Source organism: Cuculus canorus, chromosome 2 (genome assembly GCF_017976375.1).
Source record: "Cuculus canorus isolate bCucCan1 chromosome 2, bCucCan1.pri, whole genome shotgun sequence".
NCBI lineage: Eukaryota > Metazoa > Chordata > Aves > Cuculiformes > Cuculidae > Cuculus > Cuculus canorus.
The window spans coordinates 111631824-111658280 of record NC_071402.1 but is presented as its reverse complement, the minus strand read 5'-3'; the positions used below and the strand labels follow the sequence as shown (position 1 = coordinate 111658280).

Below are 26457 nucleotides of genomic sequence, written 5' to 3'. Positions count from 1 at the left end.
GCAAAATGAACTTACTTGATGAGATTTTTATCTATGTAAACTGTTCTCACTGGATGTTGCTCTCCTATGTCTACTAACATCCAAAAGAACCCATTGACTAAGCATTTGTATTCCAGTATATTTTATGATAAACACAATAAAGAAGAAGTTTTAGGAGTGTTCTTACACTGATGAAGATAAATGAATAAAATAATATATTCAAAATCGTAAAATAATCTTGTACTAGGAACCATCAGAGGGTCTAACCTTTGGTAGGGGAGACATGAATTACATGCAAATTGGTTGGAATGTGAACTTGGACAACTCACTTTGCATTAAAACAAGCTTGATGCCAATTGTCTTTGAATATAGGGAGCATAATAGCACAGTTCACAAGCAACAAAGTTAAATGTGGGAGTGGAATATTTCATAGTATTTCATGGGGTTTTTTTGTTGGTTTGGGGTTTTTGTTTCCTGTTTTTTTTTAAATCTTATAGATTCATAGCTTTTTAATTTTTCTTGAAAGAAGAACTTTTCTTTATCTGCAGACCAGTTTTGTTTCAGTAAATGGTATTATGACAAACAGGAGTAGCTACTATGTTTAATTCTAGTAATCAAAAGAGACTTCTAAGAGATTTTTTTTTTCGTTTCAATTCTTATGTGAAAGCTTTTTGCTGTTATGCAGTCTGTGTCTGCTAAGGCAATTCTAGTTGTTAAGTGCAGTTTCATCAGCATAATGCTGCTTTGCTGTTAGCAATTATTTTCTTTCAGGGTTTGCCAATTAAGCAAGTGCTAGTGAAAATGCACCTAATTTGTCAAGAAATGGCAGGATGACATATAGGGGCCATTATATAAATTGAGAAAGGAAAAAAAAATCAGGAAAAGCATTTGTGAGACTCAGTGATACTTGGTCTTTCCTGTGGTCTTTTTGTTCTAATTGTGCCTCCACCCACTGCTGATATTGGAAGAACTGCAAAGCAATTGGTCATAAGTTGTGGGCCATCCGTATCCTGAGTATTATGTATTCCAAAATTTTACTCTGGGAGAAACTGCCCAGAGTTTTGTGCAAAGACTATGTTAGTCCAAAATTGGGGTTTTTGTCTTGTTTAGTGTTTTGCTTTTAATTTTTTTTCCCCTTCTTGGACTCAACTGGTTTGTGTTTGGCACAACTGGTTATTAGTGAATGAGTCATGATGGCTTAGCTGGCTGGTCATTTATTACCTGCAGTCTGCTTAGACTGAGTTCTTCAAAAGCATATATGCTCAAAATGCACGAGTGGTGGTTGGGTTTTCTAGCCAAGTCCTTAAGCTTTAGGAGGAACAGAGTAAAGAAATAGGTTAAGTTGATCCTACAGTTTCTGTGTGTGCAGCAAAATGGATTTAATTTATGGTAACCTGAGAGAATAGAAAAGTCAGAGAGAAGGCATTTGAGGGAAGAAAGAGTGGGGATAGCTTGACTCAGAGAAACAAAAAACATTTCAAGAACTTCTGCGTTAAACTAAAATATTAATATGCATATTGTTCGTGTTAAATTTAATGTAAGCTGTGTGTTCTTCCAGATTTTATTATGTGTAATGCATATTGTGACGTACCACAAACAGTTCTAATTATCTAGACTGTGCCGGACATCTGTAGTCCCACCACTTCTGTCTGAGACAGCTCCCAGACTCTGCAGTAGCTCTAATTGCCCTCGGCACTGCTGAGACCCCTGTGTAGGGATTCATTTACACTGTTGTTGATCAGCATTTCGTACTGAAACAATATTCCTTCTGGGGTATCCTTATTATTTTCGCTATCTTTAAACTGGTTTTAGCGTTTGTGAAAACAGAGCTCCTCTAATGCATTTCCCACTGTGCATCAGTGGGTGGAGGAATGTCTGTCTTTACAGAGCGCAGTCCTGGTGGAGGAAGAGTGTGAGAGATGTAAGGAAATGTTGAAACATACTGCCAATGGATAAAAATTGGACTAGATGTGGATAGTGATAGAAATGTTTAACTGGCAGTTAAGGGGAATTGGCTTCTTTAAACCTAACAGCAAATAACGAGGTGACATGCAGTTATTTCCCGCAGGAAAAGAGAACTATGGGGAGAAATCAGGAAAGCTATTTAGAGTAAAGAACAACTATTGGCACAAGAAGAGAAACATATGAAGTATTTGATGTATGCAATGGGGTAATGGAGCAGGTGTCCTGGCAAGGCAGGGAGGTTCTTGAACATCTTTGCAGAAAGATTACGAGAGCATCCTCCTAAGACCGCCTCTAATCTTAAAATAAAGCTATCAAGCTCTATAGAGGGCTTTGTGATACCGTTATATTTGATAGCTGAGAAATAGAATTGATTATCTGGGAAGATGTGTTTCAGCTTTCCCTTTCACTTTGAATTGTGCATTTGCCTATGTTGGCTATTGTTTTTATTACAGGATTTGAGGAAAATTACTCATGTATTGCGAGGAGATTTGCATGCATTGACAGGGTGTTTGGGAACTGCTGTGTCTCTGTGGTTGAAGTCATGGGAGCTGTGCTGTTTTCCACCACCTAACAGCAAGACCGGTTAGTTTAATGACTTTAATTTTAGAGAAATTTTTCAGATTTGTGTCTGGGAATGAGATGCAATTTGGCATATGCGTTTGAAATGCATGAAATGATAGGCTAAAGCAAACAACTCATTCTAAGGGTGCTGATTTGTGTATCTGATTAGCTTGCTAAAAGTTTGGGTGTTACTTGTTTCCTAGTAAACTTGCATGATTGATATTTATTAGCCAGATCACTCAAAGGCTCATATCTTTTCATCCTGATGCTGGAAAACTTCACATGGTCATCGTGACAGATAAAAGAACATATTTTTTCTGAGCCTTTTCTTAAGTAGTAAAGCAAAGTAGACTCTCCCTGTAGGCCATTTATATTTGTTTTCCTGGATAAAGCTTCTAGCTTTGCTGAAGTATGACAAGCTAGAGGAACATTGTCATTATTGCTTGGCTGGAGATGATGTCATTGACGTGAGATCTTCTGACAGGTGATTATAGTGGAAAATATTGATGGCAATATGTTAGGAGCAAGAGGATCCCATTGAAAAAAAAAGGAATTGGGTGTAAACCAGAAAAAATGGCTTGCTTGTTGTTTTTTTTGTTTTGTTTTGTTTTGTTTTCGTACTCTAATTTGTACATATGGGATTTCACATGCAGATTGGGAGGAAAGACAGTGCTATTCCAAGGCTTGAGCTGGGATGCTGCTCCTCAAATCCTCTAGTTGCCTCCTTTAAAAAATAGCTGGTTGTTGTGTAGGATTTGAAATCTAGATTTGATCCAGTATATTTCAATCCACCCCGTTTTCATCAAATTTGACCACTATTGCCACAGAAGGTTGTTTGCTGGCCTGCTTAAGGTGGGTCAGTGGTCTCTATGCCATTGCTTGTATGCAGATGCTTATGTTACTGTAACTCCTGGAAAAAAAAAAAAATTGCATCTGCTGACAGTCTCTGCTTAAGAGCCAGTAGTAAATGAGTCTAAATAACCTTTTACGTGCAAAGGTCTGTGGCATGTAGAAGCTGAAAATGTAGGCAGTCGCTGTACCTGCTTATATAGTATTGATCGAGAGGGGTCAAAATGAAGACAAGAGGAGGCGAGAAGTGAAACAAGGCTTCAAACGTTTCCTTTAAAAATATTTTTTGTCCTTGTTAATCAAGGATTAGTCTTCAGTAACAGCAAGTGAACTTGTAGAATACCATGCATTTTAGTGCCTGATTTTTTTATTTTATTTTTAAATCTCTTTTTCATACTGAAGCATTTTGCTGTGAGGACTGGCATGGATTATTTTTCTGGTATGCTAATATGTAGCAGCAAACTTGGCTTCCAAGTGCAGATGTGTATTTCTGTGGGAAAACAGTGAGAAGGAGCACATAGTACTGCCTGTCTAATGGTGTAGGTCCTGAAGACTAGGACTGACAACTGAGTAGTAGTGTGTTAGAACTAAAACTCTAGGATTTATTTTACTTGCCTTTTTTATTGTTTTTTTTTGTGCATGTGTTTTTTTGTTTTGTTTTGTATTTTTTAAACAATAGGTTTTATATCCTGAAGATTTTCTTTGAAGCCAACACAGAGAGTTGGAACTTTTGGTTTCTATGTGAAACCTGAAATTTTCATAGGTTTGCTGGATTGTAGGAACTGGCATGCTTAAGTAAATATCAAATAACAAGAAGTTTATGCTTTAAGCCAGAGGAGTTTGGCAACATTGAGGGCTGTGTATACTGATAGTCTTACGATAATGTCATAGCTCATTTCCAGTGGTTTCCAGGAATCTGATGAGTTAGTTAGTAGTAATGGGTCGTAGCTGTCTTTATACATATGGATATATCGCATAGTGGACTTCATGACTGACATGCTTCTGGCTCGTGGGCTCATACCTGTGAGCCATTCACATGACCAGAGAATCACTGCGGAATGAGAAGTATTCTGATGTGTAGGTACTGCCAACATCAGCAAATTTTCACTTATAGGAGCCGTTTAGGCTCAAATGATTTTACCTGTATGTTTAGCAGCTTTGTTTGGAAGAAAAAAAAAATTGAGTTTCACTCTGGCAAGATTTAATCCTGTCTTGTGCTGCTGCCTGCTCTCGGTTAAGAGTATGATGTTTGGTCTTAAAGTCGTTTCATCCTCTCTTCTGAGAGAGGGCTCTGAGAGAGGGCATGTTTATGCTTCCTGGGAGCATAAAGATCTAGAAATTACCTTTGAGACCATAAAAATGTTTCCCATTATATAATAGAGAAAGGAATTACTCTTTTGTGTTGGGCTCTTAGGGTTTGTCAGATGCGTCTTGGTTTAGTTTCAGTTGATGGTCAGCTATCAGATGTTCATTGAGGAGAGCTTTCTAATGCTTTTGCTCAACTTTCTATTCTGTGCTATTTGACAGCTCTTTTGGGTCCAGTTTTTAAACCCTTGCATTAAATTAAGTGTATTCCTTCTCACAGATTTTTCTTGGGATCTCAGGAATATGTGTTTTGTGAACATATATGACCAAGGGTGCCTTCTTCCATCCCTGTCTCTTTGCGCCCTAGGAGAAGCTGCTCAATCTCAATAGTACCCTCAGCTTCTAAAGAGAAAATCCTGTCAATAAAGAAAGCAATGGAAGGAAAAAAACCTCAGCATTTCTGTTGCGCAGTGTATGGTGATTGACTGGTGCTTGTAGATTCTGTACAAACAGGTTATATTTCCATTAAAGTGTTTCTACAAATGGCTTGATGGGCACCCATATTTTCTGTTTCATTGTGATATGTGATACTCCAGTTGCTTTAAAGAATTACAGGCTAAAATTTTGCTGCAAGTTTTTGTAGAACGCTTCTGAAATCCCAACACTCCTATGAAATTTTGCTCGCTTGCAAATAAAGAGGGTGGGTTTTGCCTAGCAACAAGCTTTGTGGTTTCTACCTGAGGATGAAAAAACGCAAGTGCATTTGTTCAGCCTTTAGCGTCACTTCAGTGCTGAAGATTTTGACAGTCAAATCATTGCTGACATTTCTGTTAATGTGCAACAAAGAGAATAATCCAGTATGTTTTTCAATCACAGTGCTGTCACTGCAAGACTGACAATAGTTAAAAGTGCATTCATAACTGAATAACCAGATATTCTGGAAACACATGGAAAACAGGCGTATTTTCAGTCTAAATGCCGTGCTCTTAATGGGTTTTTTCTGACTGATTCCTTTTTGCTATTTATACGTTCCCTGAAATACTTTATAGAAACCTGCGTCCCTTTGAACAACCCACCCAAACAACCAGAAGTGTATTTTACGTATTGAAGTGTGTAAATGATTAGTCATCACTTGTAAGTTGCCTGATGGAGGAGGAGGAAATTTATATTAAAGGAAGATGAAGAGCTCGATTGTGACTGCTACATGTCTCAGTTCTTCCTGCCTTTATTTTTCCCCTCAGAAGATAATTATGAAGAAATTTTTAAAAATATCCAAAGAAACACTGTCAGTGGGTTTGAAGAACTGGTAGCTGCACACTGTAAGCGTTTTTTCCACTTGTTGATGTTTTCTTGGGGACATTTATAGGGTTTTTTTGTTATTTTATTTTAAGTTTCTATGAGCTTCTTGTACACTGCCAATGAAAAATGATATTAGCATCTGAGTTATTAAGTACAGCAATATGAGGAGCTCAGTTTATGAAGAAATATCTCCTTGGTAAAGCACGATGAGATTGTTAAACCTTTCTGGTCCAAGACCGGAAGTGCTGTTAATTGGAGTCTTGGCAGATCTCTTCGCTTGCTGAATATCATGCTCTTTGGTTGGTTGGTTTGTTGTCTGGCTTTTGTTTTGCTGTGTTTGTTTGTCTTATGAGTAGTTAATATACTACAAATGGTAACACTGAAGAATCCTGAAATAATGTTTTTATGTCCTGATTTTGGTACAGCTATCTATTTTTGAGTTAGTTTTGGAGATTTCTGATTGTGACTGTGTACCCCTAGATGGCAGTTTTCCAGGTGAAACTGTAACGCACTATTTCCTTGCAGGTTTTGGTTTGCAGTTTTGATTGAGAATTTTTCTCTCTTTTGGAAGTGTGAGATAAAGGGTTAGTAGAAGGGTTAAAGGTTTTTAGGTCAGTGATTTATTCACTCTTTTCTCGGAGAGTTAGCTCCATGAAGTAACATTTGCATGTGCTTGAGTGTTTAGGCATAATTTTCTATGTAGTTCCTTTGCCACTCCCATCATGATCCTACATTTGTGAATGAGACAGAATTTCTAAATGTCCTGTGAGAAGCAATGAAAAGTGGGTGGGAAAATGTAGTTTGTATTACTCTTTACAAATTAAGTGATTTGAGGAAAATAAATGTTTTTATGTATATAAATTTGCAGGCTGACAGTGGTAGTTTATAGCACTGCCTGCCAGTCTCCTCTGTGCACCTGAGCTCCTGAAGGGAGCCAGGCCTGGATTTTTGTGAAATCCAAATTCTAAATGGCCAAATTCCATTTCTGATGCATGAAATTCATCTCTCTTAATGTGCTGAGTTCCAGTGTGCTGTTACATATCATACAGCAATGGCAACTGTGCCCAATTCAAAATGTGCCTCAGAAATAATGAATAATATTAAAGTGAGACGCTTTTCAGCTTTTTTGTTTCCCTACAAGTAAAACGATGTATTTCCTCCTATTTGCTGCGGGTTTTTTTTGACTTTGCACTAATTGCTTCAACCATGATTCATGTGCAAGCCTTGAAAAGGTGCCTGTTGTATTAAGGCAGTTCAGCACATGGCCATGGCTTGTAAACCAGTTTGACTCATCTCAAATTGTGCCTTTTCTGTCAGGTCAGCTATTCGGCTGGCAAACACAATCCTGACGAACAGCATAAATTATGTTGCTGAGGCAACTCTTCCTTCAGGTTTGATTTCCATACTGTAATGTGGAAATGTCCTTTTTCCTCCTCACACAGTGCCTCAAAAGAAGTTTTTCTGGTGGCTGTTGTTCAGGGAATAAGATTTCTTCCTTGTCCTCCTCCTCCCATTCTTGAACATCTCAACTCTTTCAGCTCATTAAGTGAACATCTTGATTCACTACCCTGGCAAAGGAGGTCACTTTTTTAAAGCTCCCACCTAGCTGCTTATACAATAGTGTTTGACTACTGAAATTTTAATTGAATTAGAAGCCATAGCTGAAAAGCTGGCAAGCCTATTTTTCCTCATACCCTCATTGATTTCTGTTGAAGCAAACAGATGAACTTGTATATAAATATGTATATATGCTTTTTTAATGAAAAGTGCTGGAATTCACTAAAAAAGGTTAAAATTGAAATGAGTAATCTTCAGTGCATAATGCAATTGTTAATTTTAGCTCCTTGCGTAGGAGCTGTTATGATTTGAACAGCCGGCTCTAGCCTTCATTAGAGAAGAAGCAGGCGGTTTTGAGACAGGTGGAGCTGGATCAAGCTGTGAAAGTGATTTGCTTGAAGCTGGTCATTAGTGTTAGAAATCTGGTCCTATCCATTGCATCCTTGTTTTATATCATGATTGTTACTATTGTTATTTTTTTTTTCTCTTTTTCCAGGTTGACTATGATCCGTCAAGCTCTCTGAAGGACCAGCATGGAGATTGGCACTCTAAACTGTTAATGGGGACATGGGACTCACGTTGTCTTTGATCATTTGTGTGGACTTAACCAGCAAAGAGCAACAGAAGACACTGGAAAGACAGTGGAAATTATAGCAGTTTTTCAGGTAAATGGCTTTTGTTGGTGCAGCTCTTAAACTACGAGTGTAATTGTTTTTGTGAACACTGTAGATGAGGTGGGGAGTTATATGCCTGTGAAGAACTTAAGCATGCGTATGCATTTCTTGATGTAAATCCGTAGCAAATTAAGGGCTGTTTAACAGACTAGTTTCAGGTTGCGCCATTCATCGTGTTTTGAATTTTTAGCCAAGTGCTTCAAGTTTCAATTTTAACTGCAGAATAGCCAATACCATGGGATTTCTTGGGGAGGGCAGTGGGAGGAAAGAAGACAACCCAAACCTTGAAGTGTTTTACTCTGACCTCATTTGTTAGCTTTGTATTCCAGTCAGTTTGTTCATGAACCATGTAGCTTCATTTCTTGTGAGATCCACAGTCCTTCTCAAATAGGAGATTATGTGGGAAAGGTTTTATTATTTTGTTTTCTTACAGTGTCGACACAAAAGCAAAAATTGAGAGTGAGTTTTTAAAACTCAGTAGGTCTTATTTTTTCACTTAAAACTAAAAAACCCTGAAGATAAGTGATACCAGATCTGTTGAATGTTAATTACAAGCCATAAAAAGGACATGGCAAAGCGTGATTTTTGCTTAATAGCCACTGTTTTATTGTTGAAGTGGAAGGTAGCGCAAAAGACCCTTTCTCAACTGCAGTTGTTTTTCCTGAAGATAATTCTTAAGCCAAATGGATGGGGAAAGAGAAGTTAAATTATTCATGAGTCTCATTTTGACAATTGATCAGTGGGGGAGGCTTCAAGAGGGAGCTGGGGGGAGAGAGAGAGAGAAAGGGAGAGAAAATAATAATAGGCTTTAACTTTGAAAAGCCTTTAAAGCTTCTGTACAACAACCCATTGTGAGCTGAGAGTAAATGCAGTTCAGTTAAGGTATCGTCATTAGAAATACCTGCCAAGGGCTTCCTGTAGGATTTTTATAAAGTGACATGGGGTTTGGGAAGAGGCTTAGGATTTTAATAATGGAGCTGTCAGTTGGATGCCTGAAAATGTTGACCCTGAGAGCTTTATTGCCAAATTGAGATTTCATATTTATATTGAGTTATTACCTCTTCAAATGCATATATATATATATATAAATAAACTAGTAGTGAGCACCATGGGCTTCTGCTACATACAAAAAACAAGATGGAATGCTAAAAACAGCGTTGTTGCTCACACTTGGGTTTTATATCTATTTGTTTTGTTTGTTTGGCTATTCATTTTGTTGAAAAGAAAAGGAAATAAAGAGGAAAAAATATCTAGAGGAGGAGAGCAGTGAGATAGCAGGGACCTGGAAGTCTGGATGAATCCTTCCTGCCTGATGTTGCTGAACTCTGTAGTGGAGGGTCTCTCACTGTTCCCGCCTGCACATTGGCAGTCCCAGGTCTGAGCTGGGAGGGACAGGACTGGGGAGTCACAGCGCCTTGGTGTAAATCTGCTTTCCACCAAGACTGTTTAGATCAGAGCTCTGCTTGTTTAACCAGACACCATTCTGTTGTTAGCCAATATCAATTCAGCACATCTCTTCAGCTGGGACATACATAGCTTTCCACTCCTGAGCTGCATGTTTTGGTTCATATATCAAAAGAAATTAAATTATTTACTTCAGAATTGAAAAAAAAAAATTCACCCCCAGTATTCTTTTGTGTGTGTGTGTGTGTGTGTTGTGATATCGTGACCTTTCAGGTCACCAAATCTTGTTATTTTAATTTCTGTCTGGAAGAATGTCTGAGCAAGGTAAATTGAACCAGGAGACAGCAGAAGAAACTGCAAAAGAGCAGGAGTCTGCCATCTCCGAAGCAAACCCAGACCACTGTATCCTTAATAAATCTGAAAGCTTCGAAGTAGAGGAGAAGGAAGAGAAGCTGAGCGATGCCAAGACAGAGGTGCAGGTAAGACGGGAATAGTGAATGGATTCATTAAATGTCAACATGTTACCATTGCTTTTTCATTTCTGTGATCTCTTTCATTGTTTATACTTCCTGTATTTTCCTCATAATTTTGAGACCGTCTTTGTTTACTTATTTATAATTTATTTTGGGTCCTTTTCACTCCTTATAAAATAAGTACTGTTATTCATTATGCTTTTCAAGCTCTTTAGGCTGCTGTCTATGTTGTTAATTTTTCTGAGAAGTTAATTCTTAGACGTTTGTTTTTAAAGCGTGGTGAAATATGACTGTTGTCCCTCTTTGGGGATTTAGAAAACTACCTTGAATGAATTGACAGGTAATACTAACGAATAATTACTTAATATGTGGTTTGGTTTGTAGGTGTTACTGCCAACAAAAAGTTGTTATGCAAAGCCTAAGAAGGTAATAAGAAGACTTTATCGGACAAGGGGGTTTTAATGCTTTTTGCTCAATAAGATATAAAAATAAAAGGGGAGACCAGAATTGAAGAGGAATTTGGAAAGGGGGAATATATGCTTAAGTATGCCTTTTCTTACAATTTTATTATATGCAAAATTACAGAACAATATGCAGTGTGTTTTTGTTGCTCTTAAAATGAATAAAGCAAGTGGAGAAGATTCTTGGTTTTCCCTGCTTTCCGTACTGGCTTTGGGGAAGTTATTTTTGCAGCCAGCAACTGATTAAAATATCATCTTAGGAGTGATTTAATCTGTTTATTAGTAGTGTCATTCACATTTTCCGCTGTAGTGGTAACCGCTTCTTTTTTTTTTTTTGCTGTGCACAGAAACGAGGTGCAAATCAGAACCAGCAGAAAAAGAGATCCAAGGTAACAGTCCATGTCTGTTTGGAATTGCATGTCATGGTAGGATAAAAATTTTCAATCAGCTGTCTGTCTGCAGTGGAAATGCTGGCCTTTGGGATTTTTTTGTTTGTGTTCTATTTTCCTCCTCCCTTACCCCATAATCTTATTGCACAAAGGCAGAGGAGTTCCTTTAGGTAAAACGTGTCGGTCTCTACTTTATTTATCCATCATACTTCGATGCTGATGGGCTTTCTCTGTGCTTGTGTTAGACAGCTTGTATGCACCAGCGGGGAAGGAAAAAGCTTGTTCTTTTTGCTTTAGTAATTAATGATTTTGTTTGAATTTTATTGCAATGGACTAATCTTGACATAAAGAAGCAGAGACTGGCTGTGTCCTTAAGGGCGCAGGAAAAGAACTTCTAGGAACAAAAAAAGCAAACCCAACACCTTCTTTTAACTTTCCAACTGCAGATCCATAAAACTCACACATTTCATTGTCTGTGCTCTTTGGATATAATACTGCTAGAAGGGAGGGGAAACCCACTCAAACGAAGCAACAAAGAAAACCCAAAACCAAATCACAGAAGGAACCTTTGACTTTGTTAAATTACATTCAGTGTTAGATTATCTATTCTTCACTCACTTTCACCAAAAATAATAACAGTAAACTGTAGATATTATTGAAAGAAAAAAGAAACCTACCACCTCCCCTTTGTGGTAAATGGCTCATACCTTAGAATCCTTTACTATCTGCATTGAAGGCAGGTGCAGTTTTGCTCTCTGTGTGGGTAGTAGTTATTTGGGATATTTAGGGACAGCTGATGTGTGCAACTTTTGTGACGTGGGTCAGTAGTAGTGTTCTCTGCTTTGTTTTCTTTCTCTCTTAGTCAGGAACTAAAGGAAAACTTGTGCGGAGTCTTGCTGTGTGTGAAGAGTCATCCCCTCGCCCAGGAGCGGAAAATCTTCATGATAATCAGGTACACTTGCAATCATCGTTGTTAGCTGCATGGTTGACCTCCGTGTTCAGTTGCATGATTATGTTACTTAATTGGGCATTTAACAGTGTCTTTCTTGGGGGAAAATTACATTCGACAATGAACACATTTTTATGAAGTTTTCTGGTTTAGCGTGAACTTTATTTTGAAATATTAGTTTTATAGTATATCACAGGGTGTTGTTTGCTTTTTTTTCCAGACCCCCTGAAAATTTCAGCAAATGGAAAAGAATTCAAAAGAATTTAGATTTTAAAATTAAAAAAAATAATAACAATAAAAAAGAATATTAGTATGTTCTTTTCTCTAAGGCTATCTCTTTTGAGGCTGCACCAGATACAGTTATGAATGTGGTCTGGTTTCTGGTTCCTCCAAGACTCCAGTTCATATTAGTGTCCCCATTCACATAAAATTCACAGGTCCTTCAGTATCTAAAATACCTTGGTAGAGCCAAGTGGCATTTGTTTTCTAAACTTTTGGTGTAGATTTTCCAGTATCAAAAAGCATGTGATTGAGTTTATCTGTACTGGTAGTGTTGTATTCCCAGCAGCTGGTAGAGTTCTGTCCCCTGCACCTCTCACCTCAGACAATAACACTGGTGGCAGTCTTTGTAGTTTAACCTCAAAAAATACCCTAAAACTCGAAAGTGAAACTTGTCTGGTAAAAGCAAGGGATGTTTATGTGCAAATGAGATCAGCCATTGAGAGAGCTTGAGCAAGTGACTTCTTGTGAGCTTTAGCACAAAAAAAAAAATTAAAAAAAATCACATTTAAGTGTACTTTCTCACATTTCTTCTATTGACTTGAAACAAACCCAGCTCTCCTCTTAGCTGATAAGTCTGGAGAGATGTTTCTATTTTTTTTTTAACTTTTTTGTGAAAGACCAAAAACCAGGTTGTTTAGCAGGGGAACATCTACATGTTCTTCTGCTCTACAATGATGCTTATGCAGCAGACGGGCAGGTTATTTTATCAGTTGTTCTGTTGTAGGTATAGACTTTCTGCTTAGCTTGCGTTACTTAAGATGTGTGGCTTTTGTTCTGCCTTCATTTGTATTTTCTATTGTTTATTGGAGAATGAAAAGGAGAATAATATAAAGAGATTGTATTAATTATCATGTGATAGTTTATAATGTACTACACAGGTCCTGTATTAAACATCAGAGAGACTGGCAGGTTTTGAGGTAAAATCTTTGTCTGGATTGCACCCCGATGCCAGGCAGAGGAGGGGTTCCTGTTACACACAACCTCTGCTCTTACCTGACTTTGAGCAGCTGCAACAAAGATTTCTTTGACTGTATCAAAACATTTATGGGAGATACAATGCCTCCCTGGACCCCTGCATCCATTTCCTTAAGACACAATTGGCCTGGTGTAATTAATTAGATAGGGACTGCACTTCGGCTGTCGCTGACCTTTTACTAATGAACATGGCTCAGCTTTGCCATGGAAAGCTGGACCTGCAAGCTCCTCCTTGGACTGGCTGAAGGATACAGGAAGTTTTGTGCCAACTGAATTGCTTTGCATATACTTCAGAGGAGACTAAGCTTATTTTCTGTTTGGATTATTTTTTTTTTTCACTTATTGTTTTATCTTACTGGTTTACAAAGCACAGGGAAATAATTACCAGAGAATGTACAGGGTACATAGCCAGAACCACTAAGTATGGATTGTACTGCAGACTTGATGTTTGTATTTATATTTGACTACTTGCCTTCATTTTCCTGTAAAGGGAAAATCTTGTTTACCTGTATTACTTGATCTTGAACGCTTACTTGATGGTTCACTATGTCCTTACTTAAAAGGAATGTTGCCTTTAATGTTATACAAATGACCAAGAAGTGTATTATTGCAATTTGAACATTTATTTTGTTGTTGACTATACTTACCTTGTATCAATGTATTTATTAACATTGTATTTTATTATTGAGAAAAATAAATAAAAATCAAAGAAAATATATGGTAGCTTGCTTTCACGACTCTACAGCCCTTTTGTGTGTTTCTTCTAGTGCAAATAATTAAGTATTACGTTACATGTAAGACAGTATCTACTGTATGTTCATATGTGTGCTTATGTGTCAAGTCTATCGTTTTGCTTTCCATAAGTGCATTCTAACAACCCCTGTGAAGGCTAGGATTAATGTCCTGGGAACAGCATGGCCAGCTACATTTTTCTCCTGTTTTGAAAAGTTAGTGGCACAGTCGCTGTGCTCTGGGCAGTGCAGGGGATCAGAGTTATCGTTCAGGGTCTATTGGCAGTGATTGGTTCAAAGTTTGTTATTTGAATAAGAAATCAAACTGGCATTTGAAGTGAAAGAAAGTAGGCATAACGTTAGTCCTCTGAGTGCAAGCGAGCAGGGTAGCAAACATTTTTCATTGTATCCTTATCTCAAATGACCAAGGGTTCCTATTCTTTCCCACTGAACACTCATTTTTTTCACCAATACTATCAGCCAAAACTAACAGAAGTAGGGATTAAAGACAGTAATTCAGGTTAAATCTTGGCTGTAGGGCTTTGTTTATCTTCTGCAGTGCTTCTCATCTCAAGTCTTTTGTGCCACATTCGAACTTCACAAGCTGATAATGATTAGGCTATGAGAAATTACCTAATTTCTGTGTTACTGTGGCATGTTTATGCTGATACCTTGTTCTGTTAGGATCTTGTCTTCTGTGTGTTTTGGTGGCTGATTTGTAGTTCTTTAAAAAATTCAGCAACCTGAAATTTGTAATAATTATTGAAATCATATTTTGAATTCATAGTAGTCTGGTTGCTTAAAACGACCACCCCTTACTTTAAAGTTTTGTGTTGATCTTTTGGTATGCTAGTATTCCTTGAAATATTGTTAAGGAAAGGAATTTCAGGAAATACTGATTTCTCAACTGTTGGTGAGTTTGGTTTTCATTAACATGATGCCAAAAAATGATCAGTTGTGCAGGACTCTCTTCTATTAAAGAAGACTGCATTACCAGGGAATTTTGTGACAGCTTAATTAAAATGTGCCTATTCACACCACTTAAGCATACAGTATTATTTTGGCCATTTTTTAATTCAAAAGATTATGGACACAGAAGCATGCTTCCTTCAATTTTGTCCAACCAGATAGGAATTTCTTGAAATATAAAAACTGTGCCATTGCAAATTCAAAAGAAAGCAAGCTGTGTTTTGCTAAAACAAAGCCAATATAAAGCGATGTTGTTAAGTGGGAAATAACAGGCTCTTTAAAACAAATCAGAAAATACAAACCAGCTTGAATTCTCAGCTTTAATTTTTAAAGCTGAAGCATGCTTTCGAAGGGACTTACAGTCTCTGAGATACTGAATTTTTGAGCATAAAACTTGTGATGCCCTGGAGAAATTCACTTACCACAACTTATTTGAAAATAGCAATGCATATTTCACCCCTTTTGTTAAAGTCATGCTTGCGTATGTCTTTAAATATAAAGTACCTGATAAGTTAGTAAGCTGAGTTTATAATTTGCTGGCACTCCACTATCAGATCCTGAAAACTCAGTGTAGCCAATACTGTGCTTACATGTGCGTAATGGTTCATATGCAGGGTTTTTCAGTCAGGGGAAAAAAAAGTTCTATTTTTCAGACGTCTATCCATCGATCATCGCTTAACATGTGTAGGATTGATTTAATTTTAGAATTACTTAAGAAAACCAATATAAAATGTATTTATAAAATGTTTTAATAATAAGTCTTAAGTGACAATTACTGAAGTGTAGAATAATATATTGCCTTTGATATAGGTAGAATAAAAGTTTATAGTATTCAAATATTAAGGAAGAAACACACGATTAGACTTTGGCCTCTGAGATGTCAATATTCTCATAAAAAAATCTGTTTTTCAAATAGGAATTAAATGTATCTGGCTTCAGCTTTTCTAGCTACACATAGTTTAATGCAAATCTCTGCAGGTTGGGAGCCATGAGAAGCTTACTGAATCTGGCCCTAAATCTATCTTTTCTTTTTCCCCTCCCCACAGGAATCAATCCAACTACAGCTTTCAAGTTTTCCTAGCTTGCAAGAAGAAGATAAATCTAGTAAAGATGACTCCGAGAAAGAAAAAGAGAAGGATAAAAATAAGGATAAAAACAGTGAAAAAACCAAGATCAGGATGTTATCAAAAGGTGAACTTGAAAATATTTAAGTTGCCATCATTACTGTTACAAAAATGATTGTGTATTTTTACAAGTATGCATTTTTTTAATTTGTATATAAATACACAGTAGAAGTTTATTCATACATTGAGAAAATTCAGAACCTGAAACGTGTGTGCAAGAGAGTGTTTTTCTTGCAAATATTGGGCTTTGAAATTGAAGAAACCTTCCAAACCAAGTTTTGGTATTGGAGGGTATTCATTTTCTTCAATGCAAAATAATTCTTCTGAATACTTAACTGTGTTGGTATAGGCACATATATAAGTAAATATATGCATGATTATATAATAAGTGTAAGACTCTAATACACTTTTTTCCCCTCATCTGTAGTAGTATATTGTCATGTCATTTGTGCAATGTAGGCAGTAGGAAGTAATCCTTTCCGCTATTGCTCCTCTCTCATGGAGACTCTCTTAAATGCTGTAAGGAAATCAGATGATTACTTTTAATCTGCATTGCAATCTACTACTATAATCTACTAAGAATTCTCCAGAAAAGGTTTTGTATCTAAATTTGTTATTTAAAAAAACCAACAAAACACATGCAAACTTTTTATTAATCCATAGTACAAAGTTGTAGTGTAATCTCTTAAAAATAATAATTGCCTACCTGGGTGTGAATCCACAGCTGATATGAATTGTCAGTTGACTTCAATGGAACTCTCACAGTTCATGCCAGCTTGAAGATCTGTCTGTACTTTTGAGTCAGGCAATACAGCAAAGCTCAGAAATTAATTCTGACTAATGTCACGCATCCCTATTACCTGCCCACTCTCAGGTGTCACTGGATTTCAGTCTGTTAATGCAAATAGAATTCCCACTGGCACGATGCCTCATTTTCCATGTGTACAGAGCTTATTATTAAGTGATGCAAAAAGATATTGAAGAATAAAACTTTTTTTTTCCATTTTTAATTTTAGTTTTATTTAGTATTTTAAAGGAAGAACTTGACAGGGTCTTGAGTGGCGTTGAAGATTTCAGGTGATTTTTGCATGCCCAGCACTTTCTGTTGGTGTCTGGTTTTGGTATATATATTCTCAGAAGAACAGTACAGAGGAATCGTAAATGTCCACATGATGCTTCCAAGCATAGATTTTTCTTGGCTGAACTCCAAATGAACATTTTCTTTCACATTGTTGCTGAAAAGTGGGTTTTGACTTGCGGCATAACTTAATTGTAACTCTTGAAATGAAATAAATGGGGTTTTTTTTTGTTTTTATTTTTCAGATTGCAGTCAAGAGTATACAGACTCAACAGGCATAGATTTGCATGAGTTTCTCATTAACACATTAAAGAATAACCCCAGGTAGGTATGTTCTGCATTAAAGCTGGCACTCCTGAAATTGTAGCTGGTGGTCTCTGAGTTCCTGTAACTATACGCTGTGTTTTATTAGTTCTGGAGATGTCTATGAGGGAGAATGTAAAGGAGCTAGGCTGTTAACTGAGCAAAAAGCTATAAAAAGTAATCGACTTCTACTCCCTTGTCCAGTCTCCCATTGCATAATTTCACTTTCAGTGACATTTGGTCTTCATCCTCACCTTCCTTCATGCAGCTCTGCGTGATTTTAGCAGAAATATATTATAACCATTACAGTTGGAAATTTGTGTATGAATATATAGTAACTTTCTTTTGGCAATGCTGTGCACAATTAAAATCCTGTGCACAGAGCCAAATCCTGCTCTTGGTGTTCCCATAGTTTTCCTTTGGAGCATCAAGTTCATTTTAACATTAAATTTGCCTCTGTATGCCTAAGGAAGGATCTATAAAATTTTTATACCTTTTGTAAATTCATTTCAATTGAATCAATTAAATACGTACGTGTAGTTCTACTAGAATTAGTAGTAATTGGGTACTTAACAGCTTGCCTAATGTCTTGTATAAATTACATAAGGTTCTTGATTTGTTTTATCTGCAAAAAATGAAGAAGAGCTAGAGTGATGGACGCTGTCAAGCTTAGGAAAAACATATGTGTGGGAATATGGTGGGGAAGATTTTGAATGTTTTTGGCAGGAGAGGGAGGGAAAGGGAACATCTGAGACCAGCCAGTTGGAAACAGCATTTTGACTGAGAGGTGCTGCAGCATTGCCTCCCTGGAGCCGTAGTTCAAAGACGTTGTCCTCTTTTGTGCTCTCTCTAATTAGATTAGATGTGCCCAACCTTCTCGCCTACAGATCAGTGCCTCATGGAAGATGTAGCTCAGACAAAATGTTGAAAATATCTGGTAGCAGGTCTCCTCATGAAGAGCTCCGTTAGCTGGAAATCTCATTTTCCACCAGAAAAACGGTGAAAAAGGACGAAATAGCAGTCAGACTCTTTCTGTGCAAGGCATTGATCACAGCCTGGTGTGGCTGGAATGCCTCTCAGACCAAACTTGAGGTCAAGGGAGCGCTGATTCTCTTGTGTATGTCAGCGAAGGTGCAGCAAAGCAGGCTGCAGTCTTCCAGATGTGCCACGGCAAAGCACGTCTCATTTTTAATCAAGGTGGCTGACAGCACTTTTCAAACTGTCATACAAACATTGATGTATTCATTTTTTCTTCTTAAATGCCTGTTGGTAGTTGATGCTACAAATCTTTATGTTTCTTTTTGGCAGGGACAGAATGATACTCTTGAAAATGGAACAGGAAATTATTGATTTTATTAGTGATAACAAGTAAGTCAAGTTCCCTGCTTGGTTATTAAGTCACATGTGTGTGTAGCAACATGACCTGTGCAAGAGGGTGTGCTCATATAGACCACTGTACTCCTGAGTGCTGTTACTGGCACGTTGCAAGATATGGGATTTTATTTCCTGACGCATGGTGGTACTGCTTAAAGTAGAGTTGAAGTAAATGAAAACCTTTTTGCTTTTCTTTATGTCATAATTTTACAGTGGCTTGCACTGGCTTTACTCTGTTAGGTCTAAAAATATGAAGGTTTTGGTGCAAAGGAGGATCAAATACACTACCTTGTGGCTTTTCACTGGGTGCCAGGTTATTCTAATGTGTTAGAATATAAAAGCTGTACTTGGGTGGAAGGGAGTCATGCTCACTATAATAAAAAGTTTCTGCAGCTTTAGAAAATAAAAGAGTCTGAATAAGAACAGAGGAAGAACTTACACTGATGGGAAATAAGCATTTTGTTAGTAAGAGAGAGAAATGGAGTATTTGCCAAACTAGCTGCTTCCAGCATTGCCCTAGGGAGAAAGGCACACGGCTGTTGCCAGTATCTTGGCAAATCCCCAGGACTGTTTGTACAGAGACCATCAGTGTTTGTGCAGGTATGGAGGGATGAGTTCTTCCCAGCATGCAGAATACTTAGTTGATACCATGAAGCTGAGCCTTGTTTGTTCCAATGTAATGCAAGAAAATATGCTTATCAGGAACTCAAAATACAATTCCTTTCTCTTGTCTGCCTTTTTGTAGCAAACATTAATATGTAAACGCAGAAAGGAGAAGTGTTCAGTTAGATTTCTGGCCTCTGAGTTATCAAATGTATTGCTGTTTTCATTTAATTGTAGATCAGAGGGAAACGTAGTTATCAATGTGATTTCTTTTCTTTTTTCTAGTAATCACTATAAAAAGTTTCCTCAGATGTCGTCATATCAGAGGATGTTAGTGCACAGAGTGGCAGCTTACTTTGGAATGGATCACAATGTGGATCAGACTGGAAAATCTGTGATTATCAACAAGACCAGCAATACAAGAATGTAAGTAGCAGCACTGTTGTGTTTTATCCTGTTCCCTTTCACAAGAGTTGGTTTGTACTATGACTGTGCGGTGTACTTTTTGTTCTATATCTTTTTTTTGTTGTTTTTATTTTTGTAGCAAGAGTGAGTGGTGTTTATTGTTTTCTAGAGTTCCAGCGGAGGACAGGGCTCACATTGCAAGGTTTTCTAAGGGTGTAAAGATGGATAAGGAGAAGTCAACCCAGCTTGTCTCTAGCTTGAAATTTAACACAATATCTTGGAATGTTTCTTTCCCTGACTCCTTGGTTGCCACCACTTTGCTACAGAAATGAGCTTGTTGTTTTATGTGTCACCTGATACCATACAGCTATGATTCCTAAATAACCCAATGATATTTGGAAGGTTGCCTCTTCCCTTGTTCTGGCTCTCCCTGCTTGAAGAGTCATTTTCTGCCCAACCTGATTATTTAGGATTTGATTCACCTCCACCACCTGCCATCACTCATTCCCTTTTCCTCTTCTTCTCCCGTTCTGGTTCCTTTTTATTTTCTTTTCAGACCACTGAGTGTTTGTGGGTTATAAATTCCTTCTGATGGTTCAAATGCATTGCAAAATTCCTGCCACGTTAAACTTGTGCTGGCATGTTTATGCTCTCCTCTATCAACTTGCATAAAGCTAGCAAAAGCTCGATACAAAGTTCCCTGGCTAATTCAGTGAAGAGGCAGTTGTGTCCTTCCCTAATCTGCATAATTTGTGCTTCCAAGTGCTGTGTGTATATTAACCATCTTGAACTGCAGCCTTCCTCTCCCTCTTTACCTATAAACTACATAATGAAGAGGAAGTAATTACAACTGGGTAATGAAATTTTGATATTTGGTATTGGAACAAAGCCCCATTTGAAAATTGTGCACCTCTTGTATTCAATTAGTAGGAAAAATTGAAGCATTTATTTGCATATCCAGTAGCTAAAGGATGCATTTTCGGAGAGTATTCTTTTTTTATTGTTACTATCTTCTCCTGTAAAAGGCTAGAGGACTACCTAGTTTTGCAAGATCAAAACCTGATCCGAACACACTGGTATTCATTATTTCACTGACCCCTAAAAATCTTCCATGTGTGAAGAAAATTTAAGATCACGGACGACTTATTTTATTTTAAGTCCTTTTCATGGGCTCTCCCTGAGGGACTCGGACATCTGTAAAGCAGCACTTGGACATTAGTGTTTTTAAAGGTTTGAATAAAGCATGCACTAACAGTCTGATTTTCAGAAGTCAAAAATTACAGTAGCTCAATAAAAGTAACACTCAGACTTCTAAGGCTTAGCCTCAGGGTCTGTTTATACCTGCCCCTGTGCAAGGGCTATGTTTGAGTATAAATAAAAAAGGTGGGTATGCAGCAAACTGATGTTCTTTTTGAGCTGTAATAGAGAAAAAAAAAAACCAACAAACCAATTAGTCTTCTTTTAAACAAAACACAATGGATTATATTTTAATACTTTTTAGACACTCCTCTTTCTTTACAATTCTCCAATTTCCCTTCACATCTGTCTCACCTCTGTAGTGCATCACCTGCTACAGATCTTTCCTCGCAGCATTGTCTTCTCCTGGTTGACTTGATATCTCGAGAGTATCACATTATTATCTGATAATGCCTTGCTCTTGTGTGGCTCTGCATCACAAACATGGGTAGCACTGAAAGCACTGTTGGAAATGCTTGCATGGTGCTTCTGGAGGGAACACTGATGTCTTCTTCGACAGTCAAACCTTTAACCAAGTGCTCTGGTGAAGCTGCAGCTTCTTGTGTGATGGGAATGAGCAAGCAAGGCTGTTTACCAGGCATGAACTAGCATCCCTGTGGGCAAGTTCAGCAGGCAGGATGTTACAGGGATATAACAGATTGAATGATCCTTTCAGCTGTGGTCTTGCAAGCTGGAGGTGAGGCACAGAGCCAGGCAAACTGATTCTGACACCACTCCTGTGTAGATCTTCCAGAAATAAACACAGGGCTTTGCCCTTTTGTTGACTGTGAGTACAATTGTTTTGTAAGCAATGCACAAAGTGCAGTTTTTTTCCCTTCTGCAGTGATTTGATGGTATATAACTGGATTATATGAAGCTTGTATTGCATCATGGTACTTCCAGCATGTTATTTACATTATTTTGATGCTGCTGTAAAATAAAGCTTTGTAGAAATAGCTCTTTCTTTTCATAACTGGAAGAGATGGCATGTTTTTTTAAAACATCCCTGGCTCTGACAGAAAATAGATTGTTGTTATCCTGTTTGAATACGGGCTGATGAGATTTTATTATCCACAGCAAATATTGTGTACAAGTTCCACATCTGAGAGCGTCCAATGTGATTTCATGTGTTCTGCATTTCAGTACTCTCTGAGGAGACAATTTTGTGTGGTTCAGAATCAACACCGAATGATGGGAATGTGTTGACTCTATTAATTACTACTTGGACAGTGTCCAGAATGCTGGAGAATCTGGAGAACAGCTGAAATGCTGTTCACTGTGGTTATGCTGTGCTGTAAGTTGAGCCTTGATAGATTTATGTGAATTTATGGAGAGGCCCCACAGACAGCTATTCTGAAGATTTTCATTTTGACAATAAATTATCTCTTCATGGCATATGGCTTGCAAAGCACTTCAGTGGCATACTGTGGAGAGGGAAAAATGTACTTAGATACTCAAGAATTCATAAATTCTGCACTGGCTGTGACTTCTGTGTGCGTGTGACTGTTCAGAAAGAGCATATGACTCTATGGAGTCACTGTATGTGTTTGAATAAGTACAGTGTGACTTATTTCTCTGGTCAAGTGAGGGTTCATGTCATATCTCCGCTGACACTTGCAGATGAGTAGCTGTTCCCTGGCTCCAGGCAGTGAGGTACATTTATTTTATTCAGCAGAGACCTCCCGTGCTCACTGCCCACGGGTGCTTGGAGGCAGAAGTGTCAGAAGAGTTAATGACTTTGATATTAATGGGCTGGTTGGGAAAATCTTCTAACTACCTTAGAAGTGTTGTGGTACAGAGTAGAGCTAGGGCATGAATGGGATGGATGGGGGCATTTCCTTTATTGCATGAATTGGCCATGTTAGAGCAACATATATCCACTCTGTGTAGCTGTGCCTATAACTGTACCTGCTTTTGGGGGGCTTTCAATTTGAAAAAGTGCTTATTAAAGATGTTGTAGCTGGAAAGAGGGCTGTGGCTTGTTTTGTCAACCATGCTGCTTCACAGAGAGGGGAAGAGGATGGTAAAAATGCACTAGGACTTGAATCTCTTTGGGATAGGAATCCTGGAGCTTTAGTGAACTCTCAGTGAATTCTCTCTTAAAAATACAAGTTGGACCATAATGATAATTTTGATGTCTGAAGACCGTTTGATGAGAAGCTTAGTCTAAGGTGCCTTCTTTTATTATTATTTTATTGGAACGCGAGCAAGAGAGAGAATTTTTGAAACTTCTTTTATAAAATGAAATTTTAAAGCACAGGTGAACTCAACTATCCAAATGTTTGTTATTATTCATGAAGTTAATTCTCTGTGCTCTAACTCTCGTTGCAGAATCATGGATTTTAAAAACAAATTGTCTTTCCATATGATTTTTGAAATTAAGACAGGGTTAAAAAAGGAGAACAACTTTGACAAAAAGATATCACTTTTCATGGCCTCGTGTCTTACACAATCCTGCCTAACTGAATTGTCCAACTTTAAAAAACTTATTCTCGCTAGTATACATGAGAAGTTGATCAGAAAATGAAGAAGTTTTTTTTGTTGTTGTTTTGGGTTTTATAGTCAAAGAGCTCAAATACTACTTAAAATGGGAAGTCTGCTTTGGTTAGTATGAAATTGCTCGTGTCAGTATTGTAATGTATATTTGTCTGTCATCTGTACCTGTTGTCTATCTAAAGATACGCTAAAATGTACAGGAAACACTGAAAAAACAATATGAACAGAAGTTTAGAAATAAGGCGATATGTTAGACAAGACATCCTGAATTGGAGTGAGAAAAATTGTGTATAGTCACTTTCTATTCTGTATATTCCTCAAAATTCCTCTCAAACTACTGTAAGTACTTCAGCTTTTTGCAGAAGTGTTCGTATTATTATGCATATCAGTTCAATTAGATTCATTCATTTGCTTACCTGTAGATAGGTGGAGAAATATAGGGGAAGTGTTTGGTGTGCTTGATAAATGAAAGGGTTTTCATTTAGTTGAGATCATCACCTGTGTGACAAGTATCTCTGTACCACAGCCCACGCATGCATTCATGTGCATTTTTTTTGTGAGTGGCAGGGCTCATCAGAATTCAGAAGGTGGAATGCTTATGATATATAATGGTTGTATTTAGACATTTTCATACACTCTGAGGGTGTAGCATATCTATTATGAGCTTTATGACAATACTCACATATTCAGTTATGACTAATATTTTTTCAAGAGCATCATGAGTTATTATCCTTGTAATGTTTGGTTTATTTCTTTCTTTGTTAATATGTAGATGCTAATATTGGCACAGTCAGAAGACTTTTGGGAGCCTTTGAGATGCATAAAAAAACTTGGGGCAATACTAATATGTTACATGTATTACTGGGGTTCCTTATAATCTGGAGATTAACTGTATCAACAGAAGGAGAAATCACATGCAACATGTACTTTGAATAACCTACAAGACCTTTATAGTTATGACATACAATTTATGTTATTCTGTCTCCTCTGTGTAAGGGTGGTTTAAATCACAAGCACAGAAGAAAGGTTTTTGTTAAGTTTCTATTCTGTATGTGCCAAGTGATCTTGTAGATAATATCTGCACTAGTAGAGGCGTACTGTGCCAATTTTGCCATCTGAAGATACAAATCTGAACTTTGCTACAGAATCCTACAGGCTTGTCAGTAGAGTAACATTCGCTGAGCACTGACAATTTCAATGAGGCATAATTTCTAGAATTTCTTTTTGCCCTAGGTTGAAGTGCCAAAAGACTTGCTTGAGGTGCCAAATGTTACAGCCTTTGGAGTGTGCCTTCCCCCTTGACTGAATAACATATTCGGTGTTAATCACTGTAATTCCTTTAAGCATTTGTTTGCTGATGGGAAAGATGGAACATTTTCCATTTGCAAGCAATTGGTAACAGCTTTTCTAGCTATGTATATGGTAGTAGTTATAACTGTGTACCTGGATGCATATATCTTATTTTTTGTAAAATCTCAGTGAAAGCAACTCAATGTTTGCCAGAAAGTTTTAAGCACGGTTCTGAGTTTCCATTCCTGTTGTAATGCAGAATAGTTATCTGCCAAATGGTTTGCTGTATGGTATTACATCTGCATTGATGCATCTTATGCTATCCTTGATTATCATATGAGATCATCGCTCTGTGTACACGTGAGAGTAGAATCACTTTTGTGAGCTGCATGATGCAGGAAAACATATGTGAATGCCTTTATTTCTGGGTTTATTTTATTTTCTCCTTGGAGCCTTGCATTGTGTTTCTTCAAGGGACTATGGAGTCTTCTCCATTCCTCTGTTTCCCATTGTGCTTACCTTTTTCCTGTCGTCACTACAGAATAATTGGTCCTTGACTACTAAGAAATAAGCAGAAACTGAGATGATCAGTATTTTCGCTCTAGTTTGCGATTGCTGTTGCCCAATCAGTATACCAGTGTCATATGTTACAGATGTGTAGAGAAATATAAGTAGTAGATGTAATGCAACTAAAATGGAAAAACTGTATAACTGAGAAATAACACTGTAATTGGCCGAGAGGTTTTGTTCCAGTTTAAGATGAACTGATACATTCTGCCATTAAGAATTTAGTAAGATAATAATGTAGAACAATAACTATGAGCTTACGTAGTTACATAGAAACATGTAGCATGTAACCAACAAATTATGTTGAATTTGATGGATATTGTTTCTTTTGGATACAAAAATAAACTGTTTATTTCAATCTGGGATTCAACTAGGAAGGTGATGAGAAAAAAAAAAATCGGTGCAATAGTAATCACACTTAGGGTGGGAGAGTTTGTTGTCTCTGTAGTCACGTAGTTTTCATCCTCCTGACCTCTGCTGTTGTAGCAGGAGCTGCAGCCCAGAGCTGGGCAGTGCATCCTTGTGTACTGAGCAAGATGCAGCTTTCACGTATGAGAAGGAGTAGGGAACTTAACCAAAAAATACTTCAGAAAAGCATCATGAGGAATTAGACATCTCACGTTGAGGATCAAGAAATGTCTGATTCTAGCAGTGGCCTGAGCTTCCTTGTGCCCTGCAATGCCTTGTTTTTTTCTTGCAGGAAAGAGTCATCTGACATCTAAAAACTGTCTTTTATCAAGTCACATGGTTATTGGAGAAGTAATTCAAAGTGTACATATGTTAATAACTGGTAGGAATTTTAGCAATATCTTACTATTATGCTATAGGTGTTTGTTTCAGACATAAAGTTGCTGCTGCTTTGCTAAATGTGTTATTTGAGGTTGTGCACATTCATTATTTCACTACTTAATGCTCATCTGAAAGAGAGGGAGCTTTTTTCTCCAAAATTTCATCTTTTTTTTAAAAAAAAAAGTTGTTGGTTTTTTTTAATGATACTTGAATTAAGACAGCTTTTGTTAGCAGCAGGCATTCTCTCATTTTAGTCACACACCTACTTTACCTGAAAGATACAAAAGGAAAAAAACTAAGACACTTGAGGTTGAGCTAAATTTGACCCTAAAATACTGGCTTCATTCTTATGTCTATCAGTGTAAGCCAT

The 26457-nt window shown here is 37.4% G+C and overlaps 1 protein-coding gene across 24 annotated transcripts in view; it reads left to right on the top strand.

The window, feature by feature from the left end:
- ARPP21 (cAMP regulated phosphoprotein 21) overlaps positions 1-26457 on the top strand; it is a 199114-nt gene that overhangs the window by 84267 nt on the left and 88390 nt on the right. For 22 of the 24 annotated variants that reach the window (XM_054059282.1, XM_054059274.1, XM_054059276.1 and 19 more), the window contains 8 exons: positions 8012-8180; positions 9867-10072; positions 10875-10916; positions 11779-11868; positions 15869-16013; positions 17270-17348; positions 18636-18695; positions 19590-19730. In XM_054059282.1, coding sequence (XP_053915257.1) covers positions 9905-10072; positions 10875-10916; positions 11779-11868; positions 15869-16013; positions 17270-17348; positions 18636-18695; positions 19590-19730 — 725 coding nt within the window. In that variant the 5' untranslated portion in view covers positions 8012-8180; positions 9867-9904. Of the gene's footprint in view, positions 1-7896; positions 7920-8011; positions 8181-9866; positions 10073-10874; positions 10917-11778; positions 11869-15868; positions 16014-17269; positions 17349-18635; positions 18696-19589; positions 19731-26457 lie in introns of those variants that run through there. The other 2 variants (XM_054059275.1, XM_054059277.1) reach the window with 2 other exon arrangements.